Raw genomic sequence first — 12,922 nt, 5'->3', positions numbered from 1 at the left:
ATTTTCTGGAATTCTGGCTTTGTCGCTGAGAACTTTTTGAAACACCCAGTGGGACATTTATTCCTTGTCTTTTTCTTTTACAAATTTTGGGATATATATATATATATATATATACTTTCACCAGGAGGATATTTGTGTATGCGGTGTGCACTTCCATAAAAGCTCAATGTGTAAGTGTATAATTTTATACATAGAAAATAGTCATTTTACATGCTTTTATACAACTAATGTTGTTAATTGTTTGTATTGTTCTGCATGCACAGACAATACACTATGTAATTACTGTTGTGCTCTTATTACAGTAGTGTGAATGAAGTGTTTATTGCAACAGGAATTTGATTTGCGAAACAGTTGATTAGTAATACATTGTATGGTAGATACTTGAAACATTTTTATTTTTCATTAGTTAAAAACCGTGATCCTTTTCCTTTCGGTTGCATCTTTAACAGTGGCCGAAGACAGAGATTCCCACGTGGCAATAAAGGGGTCCGGAGACCCCGATCCTGTCGAAGAGGATTCTTCGGCTTCTCGAGGCTCTTTCCACGGTGGGATGGATCAAACGAGGAGGCACAGGACGGCGTTCACGAGGGAGCAGCTCGCCCACCTGGAGCAGGAATACTGCAAGGAAAGCTACGTGTCACGACCGAGGCGCTGTGAGCTGGCCGCGGCGCTCAACCTGCCGGAGACTACAATAAAGGTAGACGTAAAATTCAATTTCCAGCAAAGCCAAATCCTTTTCTTCAGATGTAGTATCCGTGTATGATGACAATGGTCTCCTGGACGCGACTGTTTCGGTGATGGTGCAATAGCAAGGGCTCCAGGAGACTGGGTTCAAACGTCACTGTTTTATTTTAGATTAAATTAAATTAGATACTCTTATTAATCTTCTAGGGCAATTCAAATGCATACCATAACAAAAATACAGAATACCGGGCATCCAATTAATAGTATAATTTAAAAAAAGCAATAGAATAAAAATATATAATACACTAAATATGCTAAAATAAATATACTGAGTGTACTATCCTCATGTGAATAATGGGAGTTAGTTAATTCCACATCCCAAAATAATGCATTCAAAATTGATTGACTCCCAATATGCAAACATATTCATTACATTCTTAAAAATGATGGTTTCTTAATGACACTTCACTAGGTTTTGTGGTTCCTTGTAGACTCATTGCTTGATAAAGAGCAGTTTTACTCTGGAAAGTGTTATTGACATTTGTTTTTTTAACAATTGAAAAAGTTCATAATATCTAAAGAAAACTGAAATCGTTATTGTATAGTAGGCTATCTACACAAACAGGTCAAGAAAACTTGAAGTCACTTTGTATTATTGTATGCAGCAGGAAATCAGGAACCCATTTGTATTTCACAAATTTGTTATAATCTATAGTATGTCTATTTATGGAACCTGTTACTGATCAAAATTAACAAAGGTTCTTTCTGAAGCTTTTATACTGATGGTGCGTTTGGGAGCCAAAAATGGTTCCCCAGCAGTGGCATTGCTGGAAGAACCAGTCTGGCACTTTTATTTGTAAGAGTATACTTCTCACAAAAAACAACCAGGCCTAGAATTTATACTCATGACTCCAAACTACTTTACTGCCATATCACACAGGGTCAGTTAAAATCATCAATTCAACAGGTACATCTTTCAGACATGGGGGTTTGGGGGAGTGTTTCTTTGGACTTTGAAAAGAATTCAAATATGTGGACAAAACAGAAATGTTTAACATCTAGTAGGTTACATAGCAGCTAACATGCAGATGAAGGAAACCTGAACTTAGCCTGTGATGTTGTATGCAGCAAAAGTCCTTTTAAAATCAGGAACTCCTTGCTATTTGGATTCTTTTGGTATTTCAGTAACCTATTGGTATTTCATAACTCTGCTATTATTTATTTATGGTTATTTATGGTGCCTGTTAAGATCTAAATAAATCAATAACGATTCTTTATTCCACTGTCATGTAAACTCTTAACAATCCTGGTTCTTTAATAGCATTGTAGGGTTCATTACTGTGTTGAGTGGTTCCCCATAGATCTGTTGCTTGGGTTCTTTGTATATAAAATTGGCATTTTGTGCCTTGAGAAACTTCCTAATATATGGACAAAACTGAAATATTTAATGTATGGTAGGCTACTTGAACTTAGCCTGTGCTACTGTGTGTATGAGAGTCCTTTTAAAATCAGGAGCTATGGGTATTTCACTAATCTGTTACCATCTGTGTGTGGTTATTTACAGTATGGATCCTGTTACAGATGTAAATAGATAAAAGAGTCTTTTTGGAATGTTCATGTGGATGGGTGTTTTGGGGAACCACTAAGGCATCCTTCTGAAGAACCACTCAGGGACCCTTAATTTTAAGATTGTGGACCTTTCTTTTGGAAGCCAAAATTGCTTCTTCTATGGCATCACCCTGAAGAACCACATTTTCACCATCACTTTTAAAACTGTAGGTTCCAGGGGAGGTTGTTGTTACACAGCTTTGGAGTTATATGACATATTCTAACACCAAACTATAGAATATAAAAGCCTACTATATGTCTTCTCACAATTTACATTTGACGTATGCCCTGATTTGTGCATATACTACTACTACTACTACTACTACTACTACTACTACTACTACTACTACTACTACTACTACTACTACTACTACTACTACTACTACTACTACTACTACTACTACTACTACTACTACTACTACTAAATAATAATAATAATAAAGCAGGGTGGCGCAGTGGTAGCACTGCTGCCTCGCAGTTAGGGGACCTGGGTTCGCTTCCCGGGTCTTCCCTGCGTGGAGTTTGCATGTTCTCCCCGTGTCTGCGTGGGTTTGCTCCGGTTTCCTCCCACAGTCCAAAGACATGCCGGTTAGGTGGATTGGCGATTCTAAATTGGCCCTAGTGTGTGCTTGGTGTGTGTTTGTGTGTGTCCTGCGGTGGGTTGGCACCCTGGCCAGGATTGGTTCCTGCCTTGTGCCCTGTGTTGGCTGGGATTGGCTCCAGTGGACCCCCGTGACCCTGTGTTCGGATTCAGTGGGTTGGAAAATGGATGGAGATGGATAATAAAGCACATTTATATAACACTTTTCTAACCTACTCAAAGTGCTTTACATAGACAGTGGAGAGCTACTTGAACCATTTCCAATGTAAAACATCTACCTGGATGGTGTAGCAGCAGCCATTTATTCAATATGGTGTTCACCACATATTGATTATCATGTTGGCAGCACGGTGGCACAGTGGTAGCGCTGCTGCCTCACAGTTAGGAGACCCAGGTTCGCTTCCCGGGTCCTCCCTGCGTGGAGTTTGCATGTTCTCCCCGTGTCTGCGTGGGTTTCCTCCCACAATCCAAAGACATGCAGGTTAGGTGGATTGGTGATTCTAAATTGGCCCTAGTGTGTGCTTGGTGTGTGGGTGTGTGTTTGTGTGTGTCCTGCGGTAGGTTGGCGCCCTGCCCAGGATTGGTTCCTGCCCTGTGTTGGCTGGGATTGGCTCCAGCAGACCCCCGTGACCCTGTATTCGGATTCAGCGGGTTAGAAAATGGATGGATGGATTATCATGCTGTGAAATGGTGAAAGAGATAGACAGGGATAATTAGGGGCTCAGAATGACTAGGCCATTGTGGGCATCAGGAAATGCCCTATTCTTTTTGAAAAATGGCCAGAGATCTTTTATGACCACAAAGAGCCAGAACCTCCGTTTTACATTTTTTTAAACTATGACACCAATTTTCACAGCACAGTTTCCCCATTACTGCATTGGGCCATTGGGATCCACAGACGGACCATATAGAGTAAGCGCCCCCAGATATGGTCTCACCAACATCTCTTCCAGCAGCAACCCACGTTTTTTCCTGTATGGCATCTCATCCAAGTACTGGCTGGGCCCAAGCATGATTAGCTTCAGGTGGATGACTTTTATTGAAGTGCAGGTAGTGTGACTGCCTGCAACAACCTGATAGGTCTGTACCCTAACAGTTCTGCTAGTGAAAAAGTAATTTGGATTTGACTAGAATGCAAAGTATTTTATTCTATAATTTACATTGTTCAGTGAAATTAATACCATCATATAGAATGTCCTGTATACTGAATGGGCTTGTTTTACAAGGTAAGATATGTTGTGATAAGAGTGGATATGTAACTATTTTATCAGATCAAATAAAAAAGAATGTTTTCCATCTATCTGTAATACAAGTATTAGGCTGTCATTTTGAAAAGTGACAATTAGTAATGCTGATTTAGTATTTGTCAACTGAGTTATAATCTTTTACAGTTTTATGTTCAAAAATAGTATTGCATATTTTCTAAATGCTTGAAAATATAATGGATGTTCAAAAAGTCTCAGCACTTCGTTAAACTCTTTATATGAAGAATTTCAAAAACAAATGACATCACTCTTCTACATAGTCACCTTCCTTTGCAATGCAATTTTCCCAGTCACATGACACTGTCAGACACGACCAATTACTATTCCTCCCGCCTTCACTGTTTTCAACGAAAATATAAAAGTGAGGAAACGTTTTGAACGTCCCACATAACATAATATAAATAACATTTGCAATCACATTTAGTTTACTTCTGAATCACAGGGTAAAGTGCCTATTCCAGAAGCATTGTTCAAGTTAGTAAATAAAGCAGGATGGAGCAACAGTCCCCTTGCCTAAAACTGCTACTTACTTTAAGGGTGTCACATCAGTGGGAGCAACTGGATGAAGGAGGCTAAAGTCTCCCCTTATTTCCATCCATCTATTTTCTTCCCAGCATATGAGGGTTGCGGCGAGATGTGCTTATCTCTAGCAGCTCTGGATAAGGATGGGAGACAACCAATCATAGGGCAAATTAACGTGTTCAGTGTAACTGGGCTAATTTAATAATAATAATAATTCTTTGTGTTTATAAAGCCCTTTCTCACTACTCAGCAATTGCAGGTTAAGGGTCTTACTCAAGGGCCCAACAGAGCAGAGTCCCTTTTGGCATTTACAGGATTCGAACCAGCAACCTTTGGATTGCCAGTGCAGATCCCTGACCTCAGAGCCACCACTCCACCTTAGAGATGACAATCAACCAAACATGAATGTCTTTGCAATGTAGGAGGAAAATCAGAATACTATACAAGCACATGAAAAAGGTGTGAACTCCGTGCAGGCAATGCCTGGGCTAGAAGATAAACTCTGGACTCAACAGCTATGACCCACTGTGCCACCCAAATCATACTTTGTTCAAGTCCATAATAATATATTTAATAAAATAGCTCATATTCACTTAGCTCATGTTTGAGTCTATCAGTTCAACTTGAAATAGGAGATGTATTGTGAACAGGTAGCTAATGGTGTGATTGATTTCATTTTTTTATTTTTCTAGTGCTTTCTTGTAATGTTTGGGTCAATTTATGTACAGTATCTTTTATGAGGTTTTAATATACAAGGAACTTATTTTTGACATGTATTTTGCGAAGTCTTACTGATAAACCATTTCCATGCCCTCCCCGTGAATGATGTCCGGTCTCAGAGGCTTTGTGAAGTCCACCAGCAGCTCTTTCATCTTGCTGATTTTGAGAAATAGGTTCACATCCCTGCAACTCAAGAAGAAGTCCTCCATAAGCCTCCTGTACTGTGACTTGTCTCCATTAAATATGTATTGTGACCAGGTAGTTAATGGTGTGACTGATTTCATTATTTAATTTTTCTAGTGTTGTCTTATAATGTTTGGGTCAATTTACATACAGTATCTTTTAATATACAAGGAACTTATTTTTTACGTGTATTTTGCGATCAAAGTCTTATTGATAAAGTTACTTATTCTTATTTGCTGCTGCAACACCATTTTGTTTTCTTGTGGATGTCACCACATTTCTGTCAAAAGCATTGATTGTTGCCATGATGATGGGTCCCAGAATTCTCCAGGGCTGTGCCACATGTGACATTGTTGATGCACCTATATAAATACTGATGCATTCATTTATCTAAGACTGGATAAACTTGCGATTATTTCTTAGTGTTTTTCTAGTTTAAGTCTTCGTTTTCTGAATTTTAAACTATGATTCTTGTTTCATCCCTGTTCTGATGAAAGATTGTGCTGATTCCTTGTTTTCAGTTTTTGCATGTCTCTGGTTTTTGGGTTTTTCTGAATTTTCTACACAAAACAAAATCCCTTAACTGTCCTTTAAACAGAAGGGCTGTAAGAGGTAAAACCATCGTTTTAGTATCACAGATTTCTAAAAAGTTGAACTGACAGCTGAATCAAATTTCTATTGCCATTACTGGGCTAGAAAAAAAGACAAATGTCTGGTATTATTATTTCTTTATCCATGCAGACTTAATAAAATAATTTTACGTAAAACAGAGTTAAGCAAATAGAAATGACTAAGTAAGGAATCAATAGAGAATCAAACAGAGTTCTTAGACATGTAACATCACATATGATACATTTCAAAATTTGCTCAAAGTTGTTGTATTTCTTTATGTTTAGGTCTGGTTCCAGAACAGAAGGATGAAAGACAAGAGGCAGAGGCACACTTTAGGTTGGCCGAACCCAATGGACCCAACTCTCTACGCCTACATGATGAGCCAGGCAGCTGCTAGTCTTCCTTACACCTTTCTTCCTCACATGCCTCTGCACCTGTACTCTCCCATGGGACTTAACACTGGGGCGCCAGCTACTGGACCATTCAGCAGCCCTCTCCGGCCCTTGGACTCTCTGCGATTCTCTCATCCTCCTTACCCACGACCTGACCTACTAGCTAGTCTGAGACAGCCTACCTTCTATTCTGCTGCTCACGGACTTCACCATCCAAGTTCCTGTCTTTGCATTCTGTGTACAGGAAATTCAGGAAGTCATCGAGGACCCACTTTACTCAGAGGGTCTGCTTCTCAGGGTGACGGCCTACTAAACCCAAACCCTTCTGTTGTGAAGCCTGCTGTGGTTCCCTTGGACAGAAGAGAAGAAATACCATTGTCAAGATGACAATACATCTTGTTTTGTAAATAATAATAATAATTATTATTATTCTGATGGTTGTAGTTAGTGGAAAATAGTTAGATTGTATGAAGAAGAGGAAGGCATGGTTGACTTTAAATGCCTATTGACCTTGTGGGAAAAAATACTGTAAAGAAAAACTTAAACTATAGTCAAACCTAAGGTAGCATTGTTTTTTGTTTTTGCTGAAGTGAAGCAAAACGATACCTTCCTCAATAGCTCATTTTCACATGTTTTTTGAAGCTTACTCATCTTTTAGTGACTAGACAGTATCTCACTGGCTTTCTGATGTGCACTGGATATAGCTGAGGAACTCCATCTACCTGCCTACCACTAAACAGTATCAGAGTGTTTGGAAAGAAATGGAACCTGTGGGTGACCAGGCTAATTAGTGAATGCCGTAGGTATCTCTGCTGACTTTTACGACAGCTTAAGATCATTGAAGTGTGACTTTTGATGTAATCAGTTTTAGTGAGTGACCAAATGTGAACTGGCTAGAGTTTGTTGCAATGTTGCTATTGCACTAGGAGATCCTCCTAACAATGCGACGATGTATGGGTTTAAGAGATCCAAACTGAAGACTGAAGACAAGTGAACAGCCTCTCCTCTCAAAATAACGGTCAGAAAGAACTTATATTTGCAGATCTATGACCATTTGCACAAGCTTATCATTTCATCTTGTGAGATTAGGGATCCTATTAGAGTGCTCTACCTGCGAAATGACTGTGGATTTAGAGATTGGCATCGAAGCTACAGCAATGAGTTGTAACCAACACTGTCTATGCCATGGGATGGCTTGGCACTGATATTCTGAAGAAATCTACAGTGCCCTTTGCAGAATGGATTCTCAATTTTCTTATGACTTGCACTACATTATGAGAACAAAAACTAAGTTTTCTTTTTTTCATGGCCGAATAAATACAATGTTAAACTAGCTTTCAAGCTATGCTGTGTATATTAACATGTGTACATTTTAAAGAATAACTTTATGCAATAAAACATATTTAAGTAACTAAAGGAATGTTCTTGTGTATGTAATTGATTTTGAAATTTACATTTTAAATAGTGTCTAAAATAAGCTATTATTTTTTCTGGTGTAGTAGGTAATGTTGCATTCTCAGAGCTGTAAAATTCTTGGTTGAAATAACTGCCTGCTTTGTGCCTGAGGTAATTCTGTCTCCCTGTGTTTGAGTTCAGTTTTTCCAGGTATTTCAGACTTCCTGTCATATTGTAAAGACACTTTTGTTACATTAATCTCTTTGGTTCTTTGGCCCCATCTGAGTGAGTGTACCCTGTAATGGACTGATACTCCATTCATTGCTGGTTAGTTTTACATAATGGCAATCATTAATTGGATTACTCGGTTTGGAGAGCGAGTGGGCAATGTGAGTATAAATGTTTGCAAATATTTGTTGTCCTCTTCATTCTTGAATTCTGAATTTCCCATAGTAGATAGATAGATACTTTATTAATCCCAAGGGGACAGAGCATCAATATTGGCAGACAACCAATCATAGGGCACACTCACGGGTTCAGTGTAACTGGGCCATTTTAGAGATGACAATCAACTAAACATGACTGTCTTTGAAATGTAGGAGGAAAATCAGAATACTATACAAGCACATGAAAAAGGTGCCAACTCTGTGCAGGGAAAGCCTGGGCTGGAAGATGAACTTTGGACTCAACAGCTATGACCCACTGCGCCACCCAAATCATATTTTGTTCAAGTCCATAATAATATATCTAATAATATAGGCCTTATTCACTAAACTCATGTCTGAGTCTATCAGTTCAACTTGAAATAGGAGATGTATTGTGAACAGGTAGCTAATGGTGTGATTGATTTAATTTTTTTATTTTTCTAGTGCTTTCTTGTAATGTTTGGGTCAATTTATGTACAGTATCTTTTATGAGGTTTTAATATACAAGGAACTTATTTTTGACATGTATTTTGCGATCTAAGTCTTACTGATAAACCATTTCCATGCCCTCCCCGTGAATGATGACCGGTCTCAGAGGCTTTGTGAAGTCCACCAGCAGCTCTTTCATCTTGCTGATTTTGAGAAATAGGTTCACATTCCTGCACCTCAAGATGAAGTCCTCCATAAGCCTCCTGTACTGTGACTTGTCTCCATTATTAATACAGCCTATGATAGGTGAGCCATTACCAAATTTCTGTAGATGGTAGGCACGGGTATTGTTCTGGAATTGTGTTTTGTAGAGGGGAAACGGGAAGGGAGACAGGACAGTTCCCTGAGGTGCTCCAGTATTGCACACCGCCATTTCTGACACACAGTCCCACAGCCTCTCAAACTGCTGTCTGTTGGTCAGGTAGTCCACGATTGAAAATTGTGGGGGCATCGAGATTCAAAGTCTTGAGCTTTTCCCCCAGAATGGTGTTAAAAGCACTGGAAAGGTTAGAGACTTATCTGGACTGTGGTTTCAGATTTGGCCAAGTGAGAGTAGGATCTGTGGAGCACAGAGCATCCGCCACACCTGCTGTATGTATTTCCTCCCAACATCCCCAAAAGACTTGCACTGCAGGTTGAATGATGATTCCAAATTGAAATGGTGTTTGTGTATGAAATAGCTCAGTGATGGACTAGTGCCACATTCAGGTTAAATGTTCTTCCTACATCTGCCAGGATATTTTTCAGCACCCTGTGATTTATTTTACATAGCAAAACAGCATATGTGCAGACCATTCACCAATTATCTTAACCAATTCATGAAGTCCACGTTTTCAGTGATCTGAAGTTGATCATGAAAGCTTTGTATGAAAGAAAGAAACCAGACCTGGGCGAGAGGCCAGCCAATTACAGAATACATTTACCACTTTGCTCAATTTAGACTTCTCATTTGTCCTATGTGCAGGTTATTAGAATATGTAAGAAATCAAAATTTCTAAAAGAAACACAAACAGACATAGTAAAAATATAAAAACTGTCTACAAGAAGAATCTCAGCCAGGAACCACAATAAGATCGAACTAGTGTGAGGCAAGAACACTGATAAAAGAGCTGACATAAGCAGATGTAAGTTTTGACATATTATGTCTCTGACTAACCTGTCTCAACACCCATAATGCAAAGCTAATGGAGACAGAGTGTGTTAGACACAAAATGCAACTTCTCAGATGGGATTCCACAAGTTTGGTCCTGGAGAGCAATAGTGGCTGCAAGTTTTTGTTGCCAACGATTTTTAATTTTGAAGCCAATTATGGCTGCTGAAACGATTAAAACACTTATTATTCAAGCAACATGCTTGTGCTTCAATTTAGTTAACCCACTTATTAAGACTGTTTGGTTAACCAAATAACAGTGAGACTGAAATGACAAAGGTATTCATCCTCGAACGAAAAATATTTTAATAAAAGAGATTGGGAGAAAGAGATGAGGTCAAAATATTGTGCCAAGGTCATCTCTCTATTATAAAACAAAATCCTGGCGAGAAACAGTAGAGCGACAAGACGTGATCTTCATGTTAAGATCACAGAAGACACTTTAAAGACCTGCAAGACTAGAGAGACTGGCCACAGAGCGTCTCGCGGGGACCTTAAACATGAGACTTTGTGCCAAGAAATTGACCCAGGACCATCTCGCGATGATGTAGAACATGAGATTCTTGCAAGACATGCCCTACTTACAAATAAATAAGAGCACGGGCAGCAACACACTCAGTCGTGTTTTGGCTTTGAGCACACACAGATCCAGGGCTCTCAGTGCATATAAAGCGTATAAGAACAATACGTTATAAATGAAACGTAGATGACTAAGCGAAGAAGAAAGCAGCATGGAGAAAAGAGAGTCAAAAGCATTGGAGAGAAAAAAGAACAAAAAAGAATTATCAAGGTGCAAATTCAGAAAATAAGGAAAGTAATTATCAGCCCGGAACAGGTGGAACTGAAAAAAAAGAATATCCAATCCGGACATTGGCGTTATACACATGTAGAGCAGGTAAGAGATTATGAAAGCAGTGGAATTCGAAAGGCTCAAAAAAAAAAAAAAAAGTTGGTGCGATACACATGTGGAGAAAGTTAAAGAATATGAAAGTAGGAAAAATAGAAAGTATAAAAAAAGAAAGTAAAGATTGCAGTAGTGCAAACAAACAGAAATTGTTACTTGAAAAAGGGAAAGTAATCACCACGGACCAGGAGTCATTGAAACAAAAGCAGGACAAAGCGAGGTCAGAAATAAAAGACAAAGAGTAGAAAACAAAGTAAAACGTCATAAAGAGGTTAAAAAATAAGAGGGCCAAACACATGCAGAGCAGGTTAGAGAAAATGAAAACCGGAATTCAAAAGACTCAAAAAAACCGTAGGCGCGATACACATGCACAGCAAGATACAGAATATGAAAGCAGAAAAAAATGGCACTGTCAAAACAAAGAAAGTAAAGATCGCATTAGAGCAAAGAAATAGAAATTATTATTTGGAGAAATAATGAAAAGGCGAATAGAGATTGAATATATGGACATAAGCGATATGTCAGAAGTATGTAAATATTGTAAGGCTTTGAAGTTTAAGTCAAGAGAATTTCAAAAACGGAGTTTACCTCACATGCATTTATTGGTTACTTTGCAAAAAAAATGATTAACTGCTGATGATGAAGATCGTTTTGTCTGAGCTGAAATTCCAAACAGAGAAACCTATCCTGAATTATGGTACAAAGTCATTCAACACACGTCTCACTGACCTCATTAATAAGATTCAGCACACGACTCGAAAGATTCCAAATATTGTTTTTACAGAAGTTCTGAAATAAAAGTGAAACTAATGAAATAGCAACAATTCAAAGAAAAAAATAAATCTTAAAAGTGTGTATCCGGAAAAACAAAAATGGGGGTTGGCGAGCGAAGCGAGCAGGGGGTGAAGCACCCTAGTAACCCAAAAAGATTAAATTTATCTGTTGTCAAACCCTAAACAAAATCTGTAAAACAAAGATTTTAATGACGAAACTGAGATTCAAACAAAGTGAATTACAGTACATGTAAAGGCCAGTACATGATGCTATTGTGTTGATGACGCCATTCTCTAAGAATTATGGAATGGACCATCACTGTGACAGCCACATTATAATACCAAAATGGTGGTGCTCAGAACCAAAAACAAAATGATGCTTTTTTTTTATCATTACATGAATTAATTCCAGCTTTTAAATGACATCTGAAAGAAAATAAACAATGATTGATATGAATTGTTTGAGGTAAAAGACCCCAGACAGGACACAAATATTAGCACAAAATGTCCCAGAAAGTTAAATAAAAATAAAAAGAATATGCCATTCATAACAAAAGGAAGCATCACCTCACCATCTGATTTGGTTCTGTTATACATGTGTGTCTTCATCTTGAAGTATCTGTTTTATTAAAATGTTAGGTAAGAAATGGAAGAACAAAAGTGAAGGACTGAGAATTATTAACCAGCTCCTGACCAAAAATGATTTGGTTGATAATACTTGTTAAAAGGAATATTCTACAATATAAGAATGACTTAATTGGACACATTGAAAACATTAACAAGTCATCAAATTAAATCAATTCTGTTATTGGCAAGGACTGGTTTGTATTTAAACAATTTGGTAGACACAAAATCCTGCAGTCACTGCAAACCTTCAGCACTCAACCTGAAGACCCTTGTTGAATGCCAAAGAATAACTGATTCAGCTTCTGAAAACAGCGTGTGTCTGAGAAGGGTCTACCTCTGAACCTGTACCATGATTATCATGGATTCTGTCTACATGTGTGAGAAACTCTACAAAACATTTCAGTACCTTCAATTGTGTGGAAAACATACTACTGATATCAACTCAGGATCCTCAGCTTTTACACTTTCTTGAGAAAAATAAAACTCGTGTTCCATAGATGGAGCTCTCATAATTAACATTAGACACCTTTCTCAAAACCCTTTGATTCAATTCATGGTTATTGGGATTCTGT

The 12,922-nt window shown here is 38.2% G+C and overlaps 1 protein-coding gene across 2 annotated transcripts in view; it reads left to right on the top strand.

Moving 5' to 3' along the window:
* eve1 (even-skipped-like1) overlaps window positions 1–7,895 on the top strand; it is a 33,467-nt gene extending 25,572 nt beyond the window's left edge. For both annotated transcript variants that reach the window (XM_039740075.1, XM_039740074.1), the window contains exons 2-3: window positions 450–697; window positions 6,480–7,895. In XM_039740075.1, the coding sequence (XP_039596009.1) occupies window positions 551–697; window positions 6,480–6,974 (642 nt within the window). In that variant the 5' untranslated portion in view covers window positions 450–550 and the 3' untranslated portion in view covers window positions 6,975–7,895. The remainder of the gene's footprint in view (window positions 1–449; window positions 698–6,479) is intronic.
* Window positions 7,896–12,922: the final 5,027 nt, after the last annotated feature.

Source organism: Polypterus senegalus, chromosome 17 (assembly GCF_016835505.1).
Source record: "Polypterus senegalus isolate Bchr_013 chromosome 17, ASM1683550v1, whole genome shotgun sequence".
Lineage (NCBI taxonomy): Eukaryota > Metazoa > Chordata > Cladistia > Polypteriformes > Polypteridae > Polypterus > Polypterus senegalus.
The sequence above is the reverse complement of the archived record's forward strand: the minus strand, read 5'-3'. Positions and strand labels throughout refer to the sequence as shown.